The 23,979-nt window shown below is 39.6% G+C and overlaps 1 protein-coding gene across 2 annotated transcripts in view; it reads right to left on the reverse strand.

Moving 5' to 3' along the window:
* Positions 1 to 23,979, reverse strand: part of LOC150082890 (deubiquitinase OTUD6B-like) — a 373,124-nt gene that overhangs the window by 48,193 nt on the left and 300,952 nt on the right. For both annotated transcript variants that reach the window (XM_090376893.1, XM_090376895.1), the window contains one exon: positions 3,499 to 3,544. In XM_090376893.1, the coding sequence (XP_090233019.1) occupies positions 3,499 to 3,544 (46 nt within the window). The remainder of the gene's footprint in view (positions 1 to 3,498; positions 3,545 to 23,979) is intronic.

Below are 23,979 nucleotides of genomic sequence, written 5' to 3' on the forward strand. Positions count from 1 at the left end.
GTTCTTGTTGGCATTTTTTTTCCATAAAAGGCCAGTTTCGTCGACATTGAAAATCTGACGATAATCATACCCATTTTCTTCAATTATTTTCTTCAGTTCAATGGGATATTTAGCTGCTGCATCTTTATCGGCACTGGCTGCTTCACCTGTTAATTTAATATTTTTTATGCCAGATCGAGCTTTGAAATTTTCTAGCCAGCCTTTACTAGCCGAGAATGTTGAAGTATTCCCTTGATATTTGTTTTCTTTTAATGAAGAAAAAAGGCTCAAAGCTTTAATCTTGATGTTATTTCCATCAATAGGAATGCGTTTCTGATTACAATCTTCTAACCAAATAAAAAGCAAATCTTCCATTTCAATCATTAATGGACTTCTATTCCTAGTGCATTGCATATTTAAAGATGCAGATGCCATTTTGCCTTTTTCCCGATACTCATCTGCTTTGTTCAAAACGGCGCGTATGGTTGACTCACCAAAGCCTAGTGCCCTACCTATGTTTGCTTCACTTTCGCCATTATCAAATCTCTTAATGATGTCAAGTTTAGTATCCAAAGTGATGAATTTTCGTTTATTACCCTTTTTCCTGTCCATAGCTATGAAAGGTAATTTAAAAAAAAATTTGTTTTGGTAGGATGAGCGATAAGCCTACCGCACTTCTACACTCGTCGAGGATTGCTGAGGAACTGCCCTGCGACTAGTGAGAACTTTACGGAGCACTTTCCCACAGCTTTCATACAAGATGAAATATTAGCGCCAGATCCTCGCTAAACGCTACACAAGAATCACTAAAACTGAACAAATTGTGAAAAATCAGAGCGAAAATAATACAGAATCAAACATACATCATGTACTACTTAAACTACATTAATTGTACTTTTAGCATGATGTAATATCTGTGTTAACGTTAAAATTATACAAGAATATGAGTTACCAGAGAAAATTTCAATTTCAGAGTGGTATGGGGTGCTGCTGTCGAGCGTTTCGGAGTCGATTCCCATGCATTTAAGTTGGAAGACCCTGGTGAGTGCGTGTCACGTATTTGCCGCTTCAGGCGCCGTTGTGAGTTGCCAAGCACCGCAAGAAAAAAACAGCGCACTAATCAAATTTGATAACGCATATATTAAGGGGATAGTATCAAAAAAATTTTGCGCACTAATTAAAACCGCATTAATCAAGGGTTTCCTGTACTAAATACAAACCAATTGGGAGTTTTCCCGAGAGTACCTATAATGTCGGAGAAAAAACTGTTCTGTTTCTTGCTAAGTTCAGAAGCATTACCCATTGTATCAAATTCAATCTTATTTTCATCATAACATGATCTACATGCCCTAAACCAATTACCAGCACCATAAGTGGCTAAAGGGACAAACATGTAATCATATAGCAGGTTTAACACTTTTCCTTTGATGGCCCAATTCACTCATGTGATTCTGGTAATCACGCTAACAAATTTCTTCACTTTCTCTGAGATATCATCCAAGTGCAGAAGAAATTTCAGTGATCTATCTGAAATGACACTCAGATATTTATGTTCACTTGTTGCTTGCAATCTCATCTCATGTATGCACACCACTGGAGCCTTGCACTGTTTACATAAGTGAAAGAGCCTTTGGTACTTTTCTTTGCCAGAGACTTCTTGAAATCTACTTTAGCATGCCTAAACTACTTTGTGACTTGATTGCAGACTAGTTTATATCTACCACAGGTTTCTATATCACCTGATAATTTATATGCATTCCATACATTTTTATTTGCAACCACAAGTCTTGTTCATCTGGCATCCAGTTAGGTGTATGCTTTGAATGGTATCTCTTAGTTGATAGAAAAAGCCTAGTAGTTTCTACAATAGACATCCACAAATGGTTTCCATGTAGAATTTTCTGTTGGTAACTTCATCAATTGGTCCCACTGCATAGAATATAAAATCTGTTTGATACTGTTGTAGTCACCCTTACAAAAGCCATCTCTCTTGTATTTGACAGTAGTTACATCTTTAAGTAAATTCCACATCAATACATAGTGATCACTGCCACCTAGTGAGACCTTTTAATCTGCAAATTCTTAATGCAAGAAGGGTATTGGCAAGAGAGGTATTGCTTTCTCCTGTTGTCTCTCTAACGTGCTGGTGTAGGAAACAATCAACCAATAAATCCACAAAAGACTTGCTACTGTGTGAGTGACCAACCCACACAGTAGAAGGGTCCATTCAATATTTGGAAAATTAAAGTTCTCCATTATCAGACATTCCGATTTACTAGCTCACTCTGTATGTCTGTACCACTGTTTATATACTCATCATCACAATCATTAATCCTATAACACACACCTACCCTCAGTTTTGTTTTCCCAGTGCTTATACTGCACCAAACTGACTCAACATTGCACTAGCTACCATTTCAACTGGATGCACTGCCTTAGATTTTGTGCTTCTTAACTAAGAGCATAACTCCACCATCCCACCATCCTGTCTGTCCCTTCTGTACACATTGTATTCCCCATATTCAAATTCTGAATGCCTTATATCTGCGTGAATAGGTATCTCCAAGTCCCTGATATCCTTACAATGTCTGTATTTGTTGATTTGATCAACACTTGAAATTCAAAAAATTTATTTAGTACGTACACTAATGCTCCTAAGCATTAGTGTACATATAGGTATACCAGCAACTTTTTTTACTCTTAGTTAGACACAACTTAGTCCTAACACAGCCCACATATTTACTTGTTCCACAAGGACCCCTAGCACATCTTAAATTTTCCAATTCCTTGCTTTCCAGGCTGCTGCTTTAGTAAATAAATTTTGTGATAATAAAGTGTAATAAAAAACTAATCAAATAAAAATTCTAAAAGAGAATGTTAAAAAAAAAATAAAATAAGCTGATTGGCAGAAACTATAAGCACATGGCACTTATAATAGATGCAGAGTTAGAATTTTATGATATAAAAATCTAACTCTGCAAGAGGAAGAATCCCATTAGCATTGAGCTTGATTAATGCTAATGGGATTCTTCCTGTTGCTCAGATCACTCCCCCCATGAGGGGGCATAAATTCAAATTGAGGAAAGACGATTATAGAATAGATGTGCAGAAATTCACCTTTCCAGTGGGTGGTTGATAGTTGGAACAAACTTTCATCTGTTGTAGTGAATGGATGGATGATGAAAAGGGAAGGGTGTTTTTTTTTTTTTTTTCCCCCTTTTGGCTGATGCTATATAAGCTTGCTTTCTTGCATCATGTGCCCTACTAATGGTAAAAGCCATTTTTTTTTTTTTTTTTGGGATACACTATGTTTCATTATAGTATCATAATACCATTTAAAATATATATACAAAAACTTCCTGGTATTCTATTTGTAGTTAAACCACTTTCTCAGTAAATGTAACATGGTCATCTTTCATTTATGAAATGAGCTCCAAGCTATATAAAAACTAATATTCATTTATTAAGTTTTAAGTAATCCTAGAAATATATAATTTTTTAATCAAAAATATCCCTTACCTCAATGTTTTGCACCTTCAACTGATGCTGAATGGCTCTGTACATGCTGTAATTAGAGTGTTAAAAAAAAGTACAGCATATTAACTTTTCTGCCTGCTCCTGTTTTGTTTTGGTCAGCATGTCATAATGAACAGATGTTTTCATCTGTTCATTATAATTCACTAGCCAAGGAATTGATTGCAGATGAGTTTAATGATTTTTAAATTGCTAGTTGGAAATTTTTAATCTGACTTCTAAATTTATCATATACACAAATGGGAAGTGAAATCTAAATAGAAATGAGGGGAGGAGAGAAATGGAACAAGAACTGGAATTAAAAATTAAATAAAAATTATATGATAAAGAAATGCAATTTCATTAGCTATTTAAGCCATATCAAATAATATCATTTCATTTTAAAAAATTTCATTTGAAATTTTAAAAGCCCTTTAGAGGACAGTGGCAGAATAAAAAGAAAATTGTTGTAGACACTGACCACATAAAGACAATAACCAGATATAAAAACTTAAAAAGCCTGTTGGGAGAGCATGTTTCTGTCTATCTGCAAGCTTGAAATTTATTAACAGCAAAACTAAATTTTTAAATGCAAAATTTTAAAAATGAAAAGTCAGCCTGAGAGAGAGAGAGAGAGAAGAACAGCTAACAATTTCAGAAGGGAACAACTCTTAAGAGCTTGTTGAGATGGTATTTCTCTTTTACCAGTTAAAAGTTTATCACAAACTGTAATGTTAAATTTAGAGAAAGGATAAAAATAAAGTTCACTTAATAAAATGCTGATGGAAGTTATGCATCATGCATAAAAGTATGAAAATACTTGTGAATAAATAAAATGGGAATTCAACTGCTGAAGGCTCATCTCCTCAGGCAAACTTACAAGACACAATGACCAGAGAAACACCCATAGCCAAGAAGAATGAGTAAAAAAAAAAAAAAAAAAAAAAAAAAAAAGCAGAAATATGAATACTCATTAACAAAGTGCCTCTGGTGAGGCAGTTTTTAATGAGTATTAGCATCATTTGTAATAGTATTAGCATCATTTGCCATTACTGCTGACAATAAATAACAATTATGCTTCAGACTTCTTATAGTAAAAGCTGCCACATAATCACTAAAATATAAATTGATTAAAATAATATTGCAATTTGTGAGAATGATACAATTCAGTTCTTCTTTCTTACAAATTGTAATAAACTGTGATGAAATTCAATCATAATTTTGAAATGTGATGATATAATAGATGGAAAAAAAAAAAAAAATGCTAGGAAGAAAAACTGCTTAAACCAGGCAAAAGTGTAGGAAGTAATGAAGAGTTTGTCTATTTAAGCAATTTTTCTATCTATTTATATATACAGTAGAACACTGATTATCCGAACCACCCCCCCCCCCAATTACAGTATCTACTTTTTAGAACACTGGTTGTTATGCTGAAATACAAAGTATTACTCTTGATGCTTAATGAATTAGTTTCCAATTATTTATTCAAAGATATATGAAGTACAGCATAGAAAGTCTTAATTTGTCATTACAGGAGTTAAAAATCAAATGTTGGCTTTAGCTACTGTATGGACCCAGGACTATCTCCTGTGATCCTGATGTGTCATTGTCTGTTGTGAGTGAAGGCATATGGTGAGGGGGGGACGGTTAGCTTTCACTCAGTCTGCTGTGAGCCACTGCAGTGTGAGGTTATTGCAGGCATTTTGTTTCTATTCACACAATGTTTGCGCGTTTGTTCATGACTATTTCAAAATGAAATACTGTTTCATTTTGCTTTTTAAATTTAATACAGCTGCCCCTTTGTGTTTTTGGACTGGTTTAGCCAAGATTTTATTCCAAGTGTGAAGAAGCATCGAGCAAATGAGGGTAAAGCTGGTAAAGTTTTGCTTATTATCAATAATGCACCATCCCATTGTCTTCTTGAAAAACAGAATTCAATTGACGAGAACTTCATTGTCAGGGTTTTACAGCCAATGTTTCAGCCCTGCTGCAGCAAATGGATCAAGGTGTTATTGAAAAACTAAAAAAGATGTACAAACAAACAAGTCTTGTGTTGCTTGATGCTACCAGAGGGAGATGAAGAGAGTGTGGTTAAGTTTCAAAGAAGCTCAACATTAGGGATTGTTGCTACATGTTAGCAGAAGCCTGGAACATGTCAGAGGGAAATCTGAAAAAGGAATGGCATAAACTTTGGGGTACTGCTGAATAGATGGTCATACGTGTAAGATTTGAATGAAGACATAGGTGACATTGTAACTTTATTTCATGGGATTCCCAGGTTTTCAGAGTGTGGGTAAGACGATGCAGGGGCATGGTTAAACAACGATGCTGATGATCCTGGTTATCATGTTTTAGCAGAAGAAATTGTTTCATTAGTCCAGGATGAAAAACATGCTGACTTTAACCAAGGTGAGTCTGATGATGAAGAAAAAAAAGGAAGCGGGGAGTGAGCCCACTCAAGTGGAGGCCTTCACTGCACTAAAACTGCAATGGCATGGTGGTGAGCAACAGTCTGAATGCAGTTCTGGGGAGATAATTCTATTAAAGAGGATGAGAGGCTTGCTGCGAAAAAAAGACAATCTTGCATGGTTCGAAGAAAAATTCAAGATTACATATTTTAAAATAAACCTTCCTAAGATTCATTATACTCTTATTTGTGTGTAATTACTTGTGTTTGTTTATTTCTGTTTATGTAAAAAAAGTGTGATTTGTAGTTCAAACCATGTAAAACAATTAGGTAAGTTCAAAATAAATATTATTATTAATATTTATTTGCCTAACACTTAGGTGGAAGGGGGGGCCAGGAGTGATGCTGTCGAGGTGGTCAACTGATGCTGTCGAGGCGGTATTGGGTGGGTCTGAGGGCTACTAGCTTCAGGGGGATGCAGGAACTGATGGATTGGCAGTGGCCGCTGGCGGGGGTGAGGGTGATTCTTGCACTGCTTCTATTGAAGTGGGCGGTGGCCTCGAGAGCAGGATGCAGGGTGTTTCAGGGACTGCTGGGAGTGATTGCAGTACAAGTAAGCACATGGGTTGTGTTAAGATAGCTAAGAATAGAAACAGGTGCATGTTTTGAGCAATACCTCAAATTTGATGAATTTGAGGTATTGCTCAAAACATCAAAGGCAGATATTGTTGGGATATCAGAGACGTGGTGTCACACATATACATAAGGAATGCAGAACTGGAATTTGGGGAGTTCAATGTGTACAGGGACGATATACAGGATAGGAAGGAAGGAGGGGTTATGCTATTAGTAAAGAAACACAAAATCCAAGGAAGTGAAGCCAGTTGACATCGCTGGACAGTGCAGTGTTGAGTCAGTTTGGTGTAACATAAGCATTGGAAGATCAAAATTGAGAATAGGAGTGTGTTATAGGCCTAATGACTCTGATGAGTATAATAAGAAACTGTACAGAGAAATAGAGTGAGCCAGTAAATCAGAGTCTTATATTGAGGGATTTTAATTTCCCAGATATTGACTGGAATTTGCTGGTTGGTTACTCATACTCTAGCAAGGCTTTTGTGAATTTATTGGATGATTGTTTTCTACATCAGCATGTTCGGGAGGCAACTAGAGGGAGTAATACTCTTGATCTGATTAACAGTCTTCATGCATTCTTCATACAGTCTTCATGCATTAAGAATCTGCAGATAAAGGAACCACTAGGTATCAGTGATCACAGTGTGCTGAAGTGGGATTTACTTAGAGGTAACTACAATAAGGGTAATGGGAAGGGTTTTTGCTTTCGTAAAGTCAACTACGGTGGTCTGAGACAGTATTTAAATTCTATACGGTGGGACAAACTGATGATGTTACCAACAACAAATTCAAAATGGAAAGCATTCAAAGGATTTATCTTGGAAGCTACTAGGCTTTACATACCAACCAAGAAATATTGTTCAAGGTTTAGGCTAAATGGATATCCGATGAACTAATAAGACATATGGCAGAGAAGAAAAATGCATGGGATACATATAAATTAATAGTTGACATGGAAGTCTATGATAGATATAAGCTGATCTGCAACCAAGTCACAAAAGAGATTAGGCAGGCAAAGGCAGATTACGAGAAATCTTTGGCAAAGGATGCAAAGAAAAACAGCAAAGAGTTCTTTACCTATGTAAATTCTAGAAGGAAAGGGATGAATCAGATTGGTCCACTGGATACTGATGGTTCAACTGTTGATGATCCTACTCAGTTGGCTAACCAACTAAATGAGTATTTTGCATCTACATTCACACATGAGCAGTTATTCAGAGAAGGGAATGCCAGAGGTGAATTAAACTCTGTCAGTGAGCTAGATGATTTTGTAATAACTGAGAGGAATGTGGAGGACAAATTGTTGAAGATAAACATAAAAAAGGCATCCCGGGTGGATGGGATATATCCAGTTATATTAAAGGAGGCAGCAAAGGAAGTAAGCAAACCTTTAGCCATAGTTATGAGAGCTTCTTTGGATTCATGGGAGTTACCCATGTATGCAGATATTGCAAATGTGACCCCAATTCACAAAGGACGATAAGTAATTACAGACCTGTTAGTTTAAATTCTGGTCCAGGAAAATTAATGGAGGCATTGGTTAAAAAAGCACTGCAGAATCATCTAGACAAGACTTCAGTTATAGCTCGGACACAGCATGGTTTTGTTAAGGGAAAGTCTTGCCTGCCCAATTTGATTGGATACAATGATGTAGTAACAAAGGAACTGGATGCAGGGAATACCTTTGATATCATATATTTGGATCTTAGAAAGGCTTTTGATACTACTGAACAAATTGGAGCAGTGTGGCATTGGAGGCAAACTGCTGCTATGGATAAAGGGATAGTTGAGTGGGAGAAGACAGAGTGGTAATCAATGGACACTGCTCATCGTGGACTAATGTTATTAGTGGAGTCCCTCAAGGTTCAGTGTTGGGTCCATTATAGTTTTCTTTATTTATAAATGATATTGATGATGGTATATCAAGTTTAATGTCCAATTTTGTAGATGATATGAAGGTTGGCAGGGTTGATAAGGACACTAATGACAGTATGCTGTTGCAACAGGATCTAGAAAAGTTCAGCAGATGGGCTGAGAGGTGGCAACTGAAGTTTAACATTGATAAATATAAAGTACTACATATGGGAGACAGTAACCCCAGAGTGACGTATCAACTCTGTGGTACTTCACTGACAGTGGTAGAGAACGAACAGGACCTGTGGGTAATTGTGCAGGCAGATATGAAATTTTCTGAGCAATGCAGACGGTCTGCAAGAGTAGCTCATGGTGTCTTGTCAATAATAAACAGGAATTTTTCTATCAAGGATAAGGAGGTGATTATCCCCTTGTATAAGACAATGGTCAGGCCACACCTTGACTACTGTATACAGTTCTGGAGGCCTCATTTTAAGAAGGATGTAGAGCTGTTGGAATGAGTACAGAGGAGGGCAACAAGATTAGTGAATGGAACAAAGGGTTGCTCTTAGGACGAGAGGCTTAAGTTTTGTAAATTACTGTGTCTGGAGACTAGGCACCTGCAGGTGAGATGATTGAAGTTTTTAAGGCTTTGAATGGATTGATCAAGCACAATGCTGATGGGATTATTCCTGTTTCTGAGACTACACACACATGAGGTGGCACAAATTCAAACCATGAAGGACGATTGTAGAATAGATGTGCAAAAGTTTGCCTTTAGCCAGTGGATGGTTGATTTCTGAAACAAACTTAGTTCTGTTGTTGTGGAAGTTGATAGTTTAAATAAATTCAAGGAAGAATTAGGCAAACTATTGGAGGGAATGAATAGATAAATGGGACGCTTTTTTTTTTTTTTTTTCTGTTTAAGCTTGCTTTCTTGCATCATTTGCCACTGCAAATGCAGTAGTATCGTATTTTCAGATCTCATGTATATCACTGCACACCAAATGTGAGATAAATCTGCAAATGGAAGTAATAATGTCAAATATGTGTTTTAATTTTTTAATAATATTTATGTAAATAATATGCATAAATATATGCACATAATTGAAATTTTGCATGCTTAATGGTCATTTAAACTGGGGGAAAAAAAAAAAAGGAACAAACAGACCATTGTTTATATTTTATGTCTAAAATGTCATTTTTTAATTGTGAGCAGAGTTAACATTTTTTTGTTTTTTAACATACAATAATTCAATATTTCAATCCTCTAGGAAAAGATGAAATATTGGTATTGTCGAAGCAGAATTTAAAAAAATCTGAAATTTTCAGAAATTAAAAAGTAAGTTGGTCATCTGTCGGGTAACCAACACAGAATTTTCTTAATTTTCAGCAGAATTATTTTATTTTAAATAAAAGGTGAAAAAAATTTTTTTAAATATTTGTTTTATTATTAAAAATAAAAAATAACATATAATTAATACTGAAATCCATCAAGAAAAGATGAAATAATGTTATTGTAGTAGCAGAATTGAAAAAAAAAAAAAAAAAAACCCCAAAACTTTTTCCAGAATTTAAAAAGAAAGTTGGTCGCCAATCACATTTCCTGATAAGTGAACAACTGCAGTCTTTAGAAACTAGGCTTGTGCATGGTGAACTACTGTGTGCAAGGCTTTAAAAGGGTTATGTAAACTAAATGCTTAAGGTATCTTTACGTTTTCACAGATGAAATACACAAAGGGGCAAAAGTTTAAACTGGAAAAGGTTGGTTGCAGAATAGGTGTGTAGAAATTTGCATTCAGGCAAAGAGTAATCAATTGTTGAATAAACTTCCAACTAATATTGCAGAGGTGGATAGTATTTAGGAGAGGTCTGGACAAATTGTTTAAAGTAATGGGAGATTAAGTTTTTTTTTTTTTGATAAATCTAATATCAATATTGAAAGTGCTGGAAGCAATGAAGCTTGAAATACTGAGGGCATGATCACATTAACTTGAAAAATGCTGAAATAGAAAAAACGCAAAAGGTTTATACTATTAAATAAGGCAAAATTAGACAAATACAAAAAAAATGTAAAACAGGATGTCATGCATCTGGCTGACAGAAGCTAGATCACATCAATGATTTGATTCTTTTCTTTCTTAAGAATTCAAATATTTTATAGCACCTTTTACTATAAGAAGTCCGAAGCAGAGTTGTCTTTATTATCATCAGAGTATTTATATATGTGTTCCCCCCCACTCATTCTTCTTGGCTATAAGTGTTTCAAGCATGTGCTTCTTTGCCAGTAGTCATGCACATATTATATTCACTCAACTCAACTTCTTGCAGGGTTGAGAGATCATCAAAACACTTATGGTTTATCTTTGGCAGCTCATTAGCTGTTTTGCTTTGTAGCTTTGCCCAAAGAGATGAGCCCTCAACACCGAAATTCTCATTTTGCTTCATCATTTTATCATTATTTTCATTTTCTTTTGTATATAGTGCACAACTTCCATCAGCATTTTATAAGGTGAACGTTATTTTTTTATCCTTGTTCTAAATTTAGAATTTCAGTTTGAGATATACTGTAAACTGATAAAAGATACATAACAATCTCAACAAGCACTTTTAGAATTTTCACATTTGAAAATTCCCCCTAGTCATTCTTCTGTACTTCATTCTTTTATATATTGGGAGACCCATTTGATTATTTCTCTAATATGTGGAGTTTTGTTTTCCGCAAATTTAGCATTGTTATTGTTCATAAACTGTGAACTGGCAGACAGAGACATACCATCTCAGTTCTATATCTGGCATCTATTAGAATTTCCCATCTTTATTTTACCTTTTTTATTTATTTTATTTTCTTATAGCTAATTTTAAACAAAAATTTAAAAAAGAATAATTCAAATTTGCCACATAAATGAAAAACAAAAAAAAAATCATAAATAAATTTTCCACTATATATCATGCTTAAGGTCAATATGTGAAGTGTGATGAATTTCAGCAGAGTCCAGATTTTCAGAAAACAGCAAATTAACAAATCCAGTGGGAGTAGCATACTGTCTTTACTGTTGTAAACAACCCTGCCAACCTTTATATCATCTGCAAACTTGGACATTAAACCTGATGTACCTTCATCAATATCATTGATAAATATACAAAACAACAATGGGCCCAACACCATACCCTGGGGAACTCCACTAATAACATTTGTCCACGAACAGCAGTGTCCACTGATTACCACACTGTCATCTCCCACTCAATCATCCCTTTATCCATTGTAGCAACTTACCCTTAAATGCCATATCTCTCCAATTTGTACAGCAGTCTTTCATGAGCAACAGTATCAAAAGCTTTCCTGAAATCCAAGTATATGATTTCAAAATTATTTTTGGCATTCAGTTCTTTTGTGACCACATCATAGTATCCAATCAAATTGGTCAGACAAGACCACCCTTTAACAAACCCATGCTATATCTTAACGCAGTCTTGTCTAGATGATCCTGCAATGCTTCTTTAACCCGTGATTACATTATTTTCCCTGGAACACAAGTTAAACTAACAGGTTAGTAGTTACTTGTGTCACGTTTTGAACCCCTTTTGTAAATTGGTGATACATTTGCACACCTCCAGTCCATGGGGATCTCCCCTGAGTCCAAGGAAGCTCTCATAATTATGGCTAAGTGTTTGCTTACTTCCTTTGCTACCTCCTTTAATATAACTGAATAGATCCTGTCCACCCCAGGTGCCTTCCTTAGGTTCAACTTCCACAATTTCTCCTCCACTTTGCTCTCAGTTATTACAAAACCACAAAGCTCCCTGTTAGAGTTTGATAAACTTCTGGCATTCCCCTTATTGAATAACTCCTCATGTGTGAATGTAGATGCAAAATACTTATTCAGTTTATCAACTATCTGTGCATGATCATCAATAGTCAACCCCTCTACGTTAAGTGGTCCAATCTGATTCATCCCTTTCCTTCTAGAGTTTACATAAGTAAAGAATTCTTTGCTGTTTTTCTTTGCATTCTTTGGCAAAGATTCCTCATAATCTGTCTTTGCCTGCCTAAAACTCCTTTGTGACTTGAATACAGACTAGTTTATACCTGCACATAGGCTTCTGTGTCACCTGATACTTTATATGCATCCCATACATTCTTCTTCTCTGCCACGAGCCTCATTAATTCATCTGACATCCTTTTAGGCCTAAACCTTGAACAGTATTTCGTAGTTGGAATGAAAAATCTAGTAGCGCTTCCAAAATTAAGTCCCTGAAGAGACTTAATTTTGATGTTGCCAACATTGAATTCAGAATTCAATGTTGGTAACATCATCAGATGATCCCACTCTACAGAATTTAAAAACTGTCTGAGACCTCTGTAGTCATCTTTACGAAAGCAAAAGCCCTTCTCTTTAGCCTTGATGGTAGTTGTACCTTTAAGTAATTCCCACATCATACATTCTGATCACTCTCACCTAGTTGTTCCCTTATCTGCAAATTCTTAATGCATGAATAATCACTGCTGATAATCAGACCAAGAGTATTACTCCCTCTGGTTGTCTCTCGAACATGTTGCTATAGAAAAAAGTCATCCAGTAAATCCACAAAAGTTTTGCTAGTGTGTGAGTGACCAACCACAAGTTCCAGTCAATATCTGGAAAGTTAAAATTCCCCATTATAAGACATTCTGATTTACTAGCACTATTTCTCTGCACAATTGCTCATTATACTCATCAGATTCACACACACACCTACACTCATTTCTTCCTTTCCCAATGCTTATTTCACACCAAACAGACTCAACACTGCATTGTCCACTAACATCAACTGGATACACTTCCTTAGATTTTATGTTTCTTAACTAACAGCATAACACCTCCTCCCTTTCTGACCTGTTTATTCTTCCTTTACACATTGTACTCCCCAAATAGGCACCTCCGTAGCCAGGTGGGAAGGATTAGCAGTGTGTAACACACGCTTCTTGATTAGATTGGGGTTCGAACCCATCACCACTAAATACGGAGGATGCGGAAAGGTCAGGGAATGACCACTGCATATCCTGGAGCAATATGGCCTTAGTTGATAATGCTCCTAAAAAAAAAAAACCGCCCCAAATTCCAATTTTGCACTGCTTATATCTGTGACACCACGTCTCTGATATCCCAACAATATCTGCCTTTGATGTCTTGACTAGCACTTCAAGCTCATCAAATTTATCAATTATACTCCTAGCATTGATGTACATGCAAGTATACATGCACCTGTTCTTACTCTTAGTTACCCTAACACAGCCCATGTACTTACTTGTTCCACTATGACTCCCAGCAATCCTGGAAATCTCCATTACCTTGCTTTCGGGATGCTGCTCATTCTAATAGGAACAGTGCAAGAATCACTTTTGCCTCTACCTGTGGCCACTGTTAACCTTTTAGGCTGTGTTTCCCCCCAAAGCTAGCAAGTTTCTGACCCACCTAACTCTGCCTCGATAGCATCAAGAAATATTCTTGCACCCTTTCTATTTAAGTGTACCCCATCCCTGCGGAAGCAGTCTCTCCTGTCAACAAGCACAGACCACACTGAGAAAAATTCTATCCCATGAGCCTTGCACAATCTCTCCAGGGCCAACTGATCGACAAGGCTCTCATCATATACTCCATGCTATCGTGTCTGGACAAAATTGCAGACACTTTCGCATTCAACCCTAACTTTTCATGACTTTCTTTCAACATTGACCTGTATTTGTTGAGTAAATCTGCAGATCTCTTACTCTTAATGTCATTAGTTCCAACGTGTACAACATCGCCTTTTGTGCGCTTAAAAGATGGTTTCTGCTCTACGTCATAAACTTTTGCTCCTTGCAGACATACCCTGGTCCTGTTCCACCTATTCTTCTTTCCCTGTCTCCCTGACAGTAAATAGTCCCTTTGGGATGAGCACATTCTGCCTTGGAGATTGCCTCTGTTTTGCCTGATGCATAGGAGTGAGCTCTGTTGTTGAGCTGGGCAGCTGAGAGCTTGATGGGCCCCTCATTAATTTCTTTGTGGGCATTTACCCTACACCTCAAGCTCTCATAGAGGCTCATCAGAAAGTTGAGTTGGCGCCTAATTTCTTGACACTCTAGACACCTAGCACACACAAACGCATCCTCCTTGGCTAGATCATGTCCTGTTTTAGAAAGGTCAGCAAACATTTCACATTTCGCACATTTTTTTGAGACTGATGTGTTGGGAATCGCCCCCCCATTTCTCCCCCAAATCACAGCACTCTCGCTAGTCTATGATCTTTGCTTTGCAGCTCTAGTCTGGTTCATGATTTCTGTTTAAATACAATTTAATTAATAACAAATTTTAATAAGATTAATTTTTTTTTGATTAATTGATAATACTATAATAAGCTAACAGATTCCCAATACAGTGCTTCGTATTATGCTATCTAGTTTTACTTTATACCTTACTCTGTCAGTTTGAGATATATACAAGTTAAGCTATTTCTTATTGACTACAATATGGCGGCTAGTTTAACAACATTGGCGCCAACACTGGGAGTCGCAACTTCCAACTATCACTGGTTAAATTCAAAATAAGAAACTAACGAACGCTACTAAACCTATTTAATATCTCTGCAAAACACAATGTACTATATTAATTAATGAAGAATAAAGTAAAAATTTAAAAATACTTATCCTTTTACAGCAGCCAAAAATCCATTGACTGTTCTGTTCTGCAACCCAAGTGTCCTCCTATTGTACCTGTGTGGTGTCATGTACTGTTGTTCATCTGGTCATTTAGCCGCTGGATCCCTACTGAGTCCCACATTGTCCCACTTGTCAGACCAGGAAACCCACTAGTTTTAGTTGTACTCTGGTGGGTCCTGCCACCTAATTTCCTGAGATTTCAGTGGCTAGGACCTAAAAAAAAAAAAAAAATTCATGTGCTCATGAGGAATGGGAGGATTGATTTTAGATAGTTTAATTTAGATTGTGTAGGGCATTCACTTGAGTCCAGGTAGAGTGGGGAGGGAGACTGAAGACTGGGAGAAGGAAGGTAGAGAGACATGGAGCTGATAGGGAAGTCAGCTCCAGTTTACAGTGTGGCATGCCCATGCCACACCAGACAGTAAGAATGGGGGGTGGCGGGGTCGACAGCAGAACCGTCACCTCCCCCACCTGCCAGGGAGGGATGGAAAAGGTGAGCCAGGCAAGGAAGCTGGCTCAGGTCACCAACAGGGTGCTGTGTGCAGAGACAGTGATTTGTTCACGTGGCATTTGGTATAGACCAGTAGGATTGATTCCCTTCCAGGATTTAAGTTTGGGTTCTCTGATGTCCATGCGGACCAAGTTTGGCTGCCTACTTGGAGGTCGCTCATGGGAGCTGGGTCCTGTCCTCTCAAATCAGATTTTGGCGTCCATAGAATATTATGTAGAGGGATGCTCTTCGCTTTTGGTGTACACTATGTCTGTAGGTCAGGACTGAGTATTCAAGAACCAAGTCGGGTCCATTTGATGCTGGAAATGTAGGATCAATAAGTCCAGATCCATAGATTTGTAAGGTTCTCCCCGACACTCTTCTTGTGACACGTGTTCCATTTGGTTATCCTTAGTGATGAGTTGGCATATTTTATGGCCCAAACCCAAGTCTGGTGTTGATGGAATTGTAAGTTTCCACTTGGTCATGGAGCTTTCAGGTTCGGGGTGCATGGAGTACTACATTTGTCCTTGTTCTTGGTTTACAGGCAGTGGAAGGGTTAGTTGTCTAGCGTGTAGGCTCTGGGAAAATTCAGTTAAGGCTTTGTAGGTGGCGCTCCTGGTCTTTAGGGTTGCAATGCACTTGCGTCATCAGCTGGGCACTTGGGTCGTCATACAGTTCACACTCGTACATCTGGTGGTCCCAGGTCTCAGGGGAGCCACAGACACACACACGGTTGTTTGAGATTCCAAGGAGATGAAGCTTGTGACGGATCGCTCCGTGTCCTGTAAGGAGGTAGGTTGTTGTTGTTGTTATTGTTATTTTTGGCGCAAGGGCTGCTCAGGCCATATTGCGCCAAGGAGGTAGGTGAAATGCAGTCTGGGGCAAAACCATGTCAGAAATTTTGGGCACACTTGCTCTAGATTTGGAAGGAACTTTAGCATGACTTCCCCCTTGTCAGTTTGTCCAGTGCTGTTGCCAGATCGATCGCAGGCAGATTTGAAGCTTGGTCTTCTCGGCTTTCCGATTAATTGTCGGATCTATTGTGTAGTCCAGGTATGTTGTAACCTTTCCCCATCAAAGTTACTGCTGGATGCCTGTGCAGGTCACCTCGAGGTCGAGGGGGAGAGCCCCTGCAATCACTTGCAGTGCATGGGTCGACACTGTTTTGCATGCTCGGGTGAGGGTCAATAGGATGGGTTTATGTATAATATCAAGCCGTCAGCGATTTACCGCGGTTGAGGCCTTGTGGTACCAGGTGGCAGAGGCATATGTGATTGTCGGGATGATTGCTGCTTTAAAGAGGATCATCAGGGTGCACCTTTTCAGCCCCCAGTCTCGGCGTGTAACTCTGGAGAGCATGGCTGCATAATTTTTAATCTTATTCTGTTCATACTTTAGGTCTGGAGTGAATGACCAGTTCCAATTCAGAATAACTCCAAAGTATTTCAGTTCAGTAATTAGCTTGACCGTCCTGTCATGGATTCTAATCTGTGGTGGTCTGGTTGGGATTAACTAGCCCTTCAATAGGATAGACTGAGTTTTGGTGGGCAAAATAGTGAGACGGTGCCTATCTGTCCATTCTTGGAATTTGGTTAGAGCTGTATTTGCATGAATTTCCATTTGGGCTCTTGAGTATAGGGTTAGGACCAGGGAAAGGTCATCAGCATATGCTGGTGCTTGTAAGTTCCCTAGGTTGAGGTGGAGAAACTCATCCAAGACAGTTTCACAGGAGAGGACCCAATACAGAGTCCTGCAGGCATTCCCGTTGTACTTGGCACTCAACCTTGAAGTAGGAGGCCTGAACCAAGACCCTTCTTCTGCTCGAGTAGCTTTTTATGCAGCTGTAAAGATTTATCAGCAGATGATCTGTCCTTAGTCTGGCGAGAACACTCGGCCACCAAAGGGAATCGAACGCCCCTGCAAAGTCGATAGAGATGAGGAGTATACATTTCTGTGGACAGTTTTCTGCCTTGTTCAGGATGCGCTTCAGTGGGTGCAGGGTGGCTTTTCCCGACTTGAAATCATATTGCCCATTTGCAGGTAGATTTGCTGTAGAGTAGTATATTTCGATTCTCTGTTTGAGCAGTTGTTCTAGAACTTTACTGAGCACAGAGCAATTAGTCAGTAGGATTCCAGTATGTGTGGCTGTTTAGTCAGATTTTTGAGGATTAGTTTTAGGCTAGCAACTTTTCAATCTGAGGGGACGTGCCAGAGCGGAGACAGTGGTTATACAGTTCCAAGAGCAGGTCCGGGATAAATTCAGCCACCTTCTTGACCAGTTCTGGCTCAAGCATGGCAAGTCCAGGGGGGAAGGGGTCTTTTTTTCTGATAGTTTGGAGTTCTAGTTGAGTAAAGGAATCCTCCACTTGGGAGGGGGGGGGATTGGTAAGCCTCATTGGCCTGGCATATCTGTTGTTGTTCATGGGTATTGTCTCCTTCTACAGGTTTGAAATTGGCATTTAAAATATTACTGATGGTATCCTGCCAGTTGTTGGTCATGATGTCTTGGGGGGTGATGGTGGAGGGTACCACCTCTCTCCTGGGCAGCTTATTTGTAGTTATTCGGTAGATGATGCTCCATGGGCTCGAGTTGCCCACAGTGGAGACCAGATGCTCCCATGACAGCTTTTTCCGCTGGCTGACCATTGCGTGTATGTGTTTCTGGCCTCCTTTAACTGTTGCCTGAGGAACTTCACCTCACAGCAGGGCCAAGTTCCCTGGCTCTTTGTAAGGCGTGTCTCTCCTGATTTATGGTTCTCCTGAGCAGATTGCGCTCTAGCGACCACAATGGGATAGTGACGGGCATCGGGATCCTCTTCTTGATTGTTTGATTGGCTGCAATGCAATTTGCACAGAGGGACCATTTCCTCTGTTGGGGCAGTTTCCAAAGTTGTGCCCTTTCTCAGCACAGTGTCCGCAGATTGCCTCCTGCTGAGCACATGTGTGGGTGGTATTGGTGACCACATGTTGGTGTTGATCCGGGGTCTGGTTCTGTAGTTGGTTTGTTGTAAGATTGTGTGCATTGTTGACAATGGCCACTTTGAATGCATCCCAGTTTGCTTTGTTACCTGCGTACCTGTTCCGTTTGAGGCTGTTTATCAGAGCTTGGTAGAGTGATCTCTGCATGGTAAAGGTGATGGCCCTGTGGTCAGAGCTGGTCCAGTCTGTCAAGTGGCTGGCAAGGATTCTGGTTCCTATAGTGGCATCGAGGGTGGCCTCCCATAGGGTTGAGCTGAATGTGGGAAGGTTGTTAGGATGATTAATAACAACAAAACTGCTCTTTGCGAGGAACTCCTCCAATATGCTGACCGTTTCTAGAGCCTCTGCGCTGCAAAATCTCGCTTTGCCATAGTGACGAGCGGCAGTTGAGGTAAGCAGAGACAAGAATTTTTGCTCCCGACAGCTCAGTTTGGATGTTGTGAGTATTGAATTGCTGGAAGGATGTCCTCCCCCCCATATGACAGTATAGTGAAATTGCATAGAGTTCCCCCAAGGAGGAGACAATGTGTGCACAGGAGGCACAACTCGGAGCACACGTGCGAGCACCTTGGACCACTAGGAGCACAGGTGTGAGATCCTGGTGACATTTATATCTGGATTGCTGACCACCACAGAAGCCCCGGGGATCGTGCCATCCACCTGGACAATCTTGTAGTTAGGTAGATATCTCCGGACGGCACCCGCACAGGTGTAGGGTTCCTGTAGCAGGAGGATATCAAGGTTTTCCTCCTCAGCCTTCTGTCTGCTCTGTTCAGTTACAGCAATTGCTTGCTGTGCGTTAAATTGTAGGAATTTGATGCAACTAGTGTTATATCTTTTAGGGAGAGTCCCCATAATGGATTCTTAGTTGTTGGGAGCATCTTGCTTTAATATAAGCAGGGCATTTGTTGTCTCTGGTTGAATGTGTGTGTGGGGAAGCTTTTGCCACTTGCAATTTGCACAGAGTGGACCATTTCCTCTGTTGGGGCAGTTTCCAAAGTTGTGCCCTTTCTCAGCACAGTGTCCGCAGATTGCCTCCTGTTGAGCACATGTGTGGGTGGTATGGCCAAATCGGCAACACCAGAAGCACAGCAATTCTGCCCAGACACGATAGGAGGGAGTATACGATGAGAGCCCTGTCGATCAATTTGGCCCTGGAAAGATTGTGCAAGGCTCGAGGGGTAGATTTTTTTCACCATGGTCTGTACTTGTTAACAAGAGAGACTGCTTCTACAGGGATGGGATACACTTAAATAGAAAGGGTGTATGAATGTTTGCTGATGCTATCGAGGCAGTGTTAGGTGAGTCGGAAAACTGCTAGACTGGGGGGGATACAAGGACTAATAGATTAACAGTAGCCACTGGCAGAGGTGAAAGTGATTCTTGCACTGCTTCTATTGGAACGAGCAGCAGCCTGGAAAATAAGATGCAGGATATTTCAGAGACTGCTGGGAGTCATTGGGGTACAAGTAAAACATGGGTTGTGTTAGGGTAGCTAAGAAAAAGAACAGGTGCATGTATACTTGCGTGTACACCAATGCTAGGAGTTTGGGAAATAAATTTGATGAATTTGAGGTATTGCTAAAAGCATCAAAGGCGGATATTGTTGGGATATCAGAGACATGGTGTCACACAGATATAAGTAATGCAGAACTGGAATTTGCAGAGTACAATGCCTACAGAAAGGAAGGAGGGGTTATGCTATTAGTTAAGAAACACAAAATCCAAGGAAGTGAAGCCAGTCGACATCGCTGGACAGTGCCGTGTTGAGTCAGTTTGGTGTGACATAAGCATTGGGAGATCAAAATCGAGAGTAGGAGTGTGCTATAGGTCTAATGACTCTGATGAGTATAATAAGAAACTGTAAAGAGAAATAGAGTGGGCCAGTAAATCACAGTCTTATAATGGGGGATTTTAATTTCCCAGATATTGACTGGAATTTGTGGGTTGGTCACTCACACACTAGCAAGGCTTTTATGGATTTATTGGATGATTGTTTTCTAAATCAGCATGTTCGGGAGGCAACTAGAGGGAGCAATACTCTTGATTTGATTATCAGTAGTGATTCTTCATGCATTAAGAATCTGCACAGGAACCACTAGGTGGCAGTGATCACAGTGTGCTGAAGTGGGATTTACTCAAGGAGGTAACTATCATCAGGGGTAAAGGGAAGGGTTATTGCTTTCATAAAGGCAACTATGATGTTCTGAGACAGTATTTAAATTCTATACAGTGGGACCAACTGATGATGTTACCAACAGCAAACTCAAAATGGGAAGCATTCAAAGAACTTATCTTGGAATGCTACTAGGCTTTACATACCAACTAAGAAATACTGTTCAAGGTTCAGGCCTAAATGGATGTCAGATGAACTAATAAGACATATGACAGAGAAGAAAAATGCATGGGATACATATAAATTAACACGTGACACAGAAGCCTATGATGGATATAAGTTGATCTGTTACCAAGTAACAAAGGAGGTTAGGTAGGCGAAGGCAGATTACGAGAAATGTTTGGCAAAGGATGCAAATTAGAACAGCAAAGAGTTCTTTACTTATGTAAACTCTAGAAGGACGGGGATGAATCAGATTGGTCAACTAGATATCGATGGTTCAACTCTTGACGTTCCTGCTCAGGTGGCTAACAAACTAAATGAATATTGTCCATCGAAATTCACACATGAGGATTGCCATAGATGAAGTAAACACTGGCAGTGAGCTAGATGATCTGGTAATAATTGAGAGTAAAGTGGAGGAGAAATTGTTGAAGATAAATTCAAGAAAGGCACCTGGGGTGGAGGGGATCTATCCAGTTATATTAAAGGAAGTAGCAAAGGAAGTAAGCAAACCTTTAGCCATAATTATGAGAGCTTCTTTGGACTCAGGGGAGGTACCCATAGACTGGAGATGTGCAAATGTGACCCCAACTCACAAAGGAGGATCAAAGGCTGACACAAGTAATTATAGACCTGTGAGTTTAACTTCTGTTCCTGGAAAATTAATGGAGGCACTGGTTAAAGAAGCACTACAGGATCATCTAAACAAGACTTAAGTTATAGCTTGGACACGGCATGGTTTTGTTAAGGGAAGTCTTGCCTGACCAATTTTATTAGATACTATGATGCAGTCACAAAAGAACTGGATGCAGGGAATAACTTTGATATTATATATTTGGATCTTAGAAAGGCTTTTGATACTGCTGCACAAATTGGAGCAGTGTGGCATTGGTGGCAAATTGTTGCTATGGATAAAGGGATGGTTGAGTGGCAGAAGACAGAGTTGTAATTAATGGACACTGCTCCTCGTGGACTAATATTATTAGTGGAGTCCCTCAGGGTTCAGTGTTGGGTCCATGGTTGTTTTTTGTATCTATAAATAATATTGATGATGGTATATCAAGCTTAATGTCCAAGTTTGCAGACGATACAAAGGTTGGCAGGGTTGTTAAGGAGGCTACTGATGCTATGCTGCTGCAACAGGATCTAGAAAGGTTGAGCAGATGGGCTGAGAGGTGGCAAATGAAGTTTAACATTGACAAATGTAAAGTACTACATATGGGAAACAGCAACCTCAGAGCAACGTATCAACTCTGTGGTACTACACTGACAGTGGTAGAGAATGAAAAGGACGTGGGGGTAATTGTGCAGGCAGATATGAAGTTCTCTGAGCAGTACAGACAGGCGAAAGAGTAGCTCATGGTGTTTTATCAATGATGTACAGGAATGGTTCTAGCAGGGATTGGGAGGTGATTATTCCCTTGTATAAGGCAATGGTCAGGCCGCACCTTGAGTACTGTATACAGGTCTGGAGGCCTCATTTCAAGAAGGATGTAGAGCTGCTGGAACGCGTACAAAGAAGGGCAACAAGGTTAGTGAACGGAATGAAGGGTTGCTCTTACAAAGAAAGGCTTAAGTTTTGCAAATTACAGTGTCTGGAGACTAGGCACCGACGAGGTGATCTGATAGAGGTGTACAAAGCCTTGAATGGTTTGAGCATGCTCAATGCTGATGGGATACTGCCTCTTGCTCAGAATAATCACCTGAGAGGGCATAAATTCAAATTGAGGAAAGACAGATGTAGGATAGATGTGTGGAAATTTGCCTTTAGCCAGCTGGTAGTTGTTTGGTGGAACAGACTTCCATCCCTTGTTGTGGAAGTTGATAGCCTAAATAAATATAAGGCGCAGCTGGACAGGTATTTCGAATGGACGGAGTGGTGAAGTGGAAGTTTTTTTTTTTTTTTTGGCTGATGCTGCATAAGCTTGCTTTCTTGCATCATATGCCTCTACTAATGCTAATGTGCACCCTGAAGTGATGTGAGCTCCAGTTTATGTAGATTCTCTCTTGTTTTGTTATGAGTTTCCATACATCATGGACCAGTCTGACCACCCAGTCAGTTAGGTTGTCTTTCCTGCTCTTAGTTTGGTGCTTGGGCATTAGTAGAGTTGTATGGTCTCTATTGGGTAAGTCTTGTTGGAGTTTGCATATATATATCTCCTCACTTATGGCAGTAGGGGTCAGGTCTTTGTCAATATCGAATATGACAATGGTTGGTCCTTTTTCTCTGGGCAGCTCAGCAGACAGTCCAAGCAACGGAATCTTGGAGTTATTGATGAGATCTGCATCACTTTTGGTTTTGGTCTCAATTACGACCCCTGTGTTTCAGGTCTTCCTAATGGCTCTGATTTTAGCCATTCTAAACTCTTGAGTTAGGGAGTCAATGACCTTTTTCTTGACCTCTTCACTAGTTTTAAGAGTGTCAGTGGTAGGTTTAAGAACCACAAGGTGTGGTGTAGGGAGCAGTGTCTTCCTGGGTGCTGGATTGGTAGTGGTGACAGTTGTAAGGTGTATTTAGTGTCAGACGACATCAGGGGTTTCCCCCATCTCCGTGTTGCTTTCATTGTGGATGTACCAGTTTGCTGGAAATGCCAGAGGTTTAAAAGTGTATGGATATTGTATATGTGTAGTGTCATGTACCGTTGTTCATCTGGTCGATTAGCTGCTGGACCCCTACTGAGGCCCAACGTCGCCCCACCTTTGCCCCGTGGAGGCAGACCAGGAACCCAGTAGTTTTAGTTTCACTCTGGCAGGTCCTGCCACCTAATTTCCTGAGATTTCAGAGGCAAGGACCTGAAAAAAAAAAAAAAAAAAAAAAATGTGCGTGCTCTTTTATATGCACGTACGTACAGACAGATACATATATCCATCATCGTCGGTTTGATGATCGTTAGGTGATGGTGATAATGCTTGCTTAATAAAGGCCAAAAGAATGGGCGAACGGGAATTTTGACATAAGATTTTGTGTGTGGGACATTCGCTAGCATAAAGATAGAGTGGGTGGGAGACTGAAGGCTGGGGGGGGTTAAGGCAGAAATATGGGCATGATAGAGTAGGCAATCCCAGAAGTCAGTAAGGCAGGCTCATGCTTGACTAGGAGA

Source organism: Mastigoproctus giganteus, chromosome 7 (assembly GCF_048544385.1).
Source record: "Mastigoproctus giganteus isolate SK-2022 chromosome 7, ASM4854438v1, whole genome shotgun sequence".
Taxonomy (NCBI): domain Eukaryota; kingdom Metazoa; phylum Arthropoda; class Arachnida; order Uropygi; family Thelyphonidae; genus Mastigoproctus; species Mastigoproctus giganteus.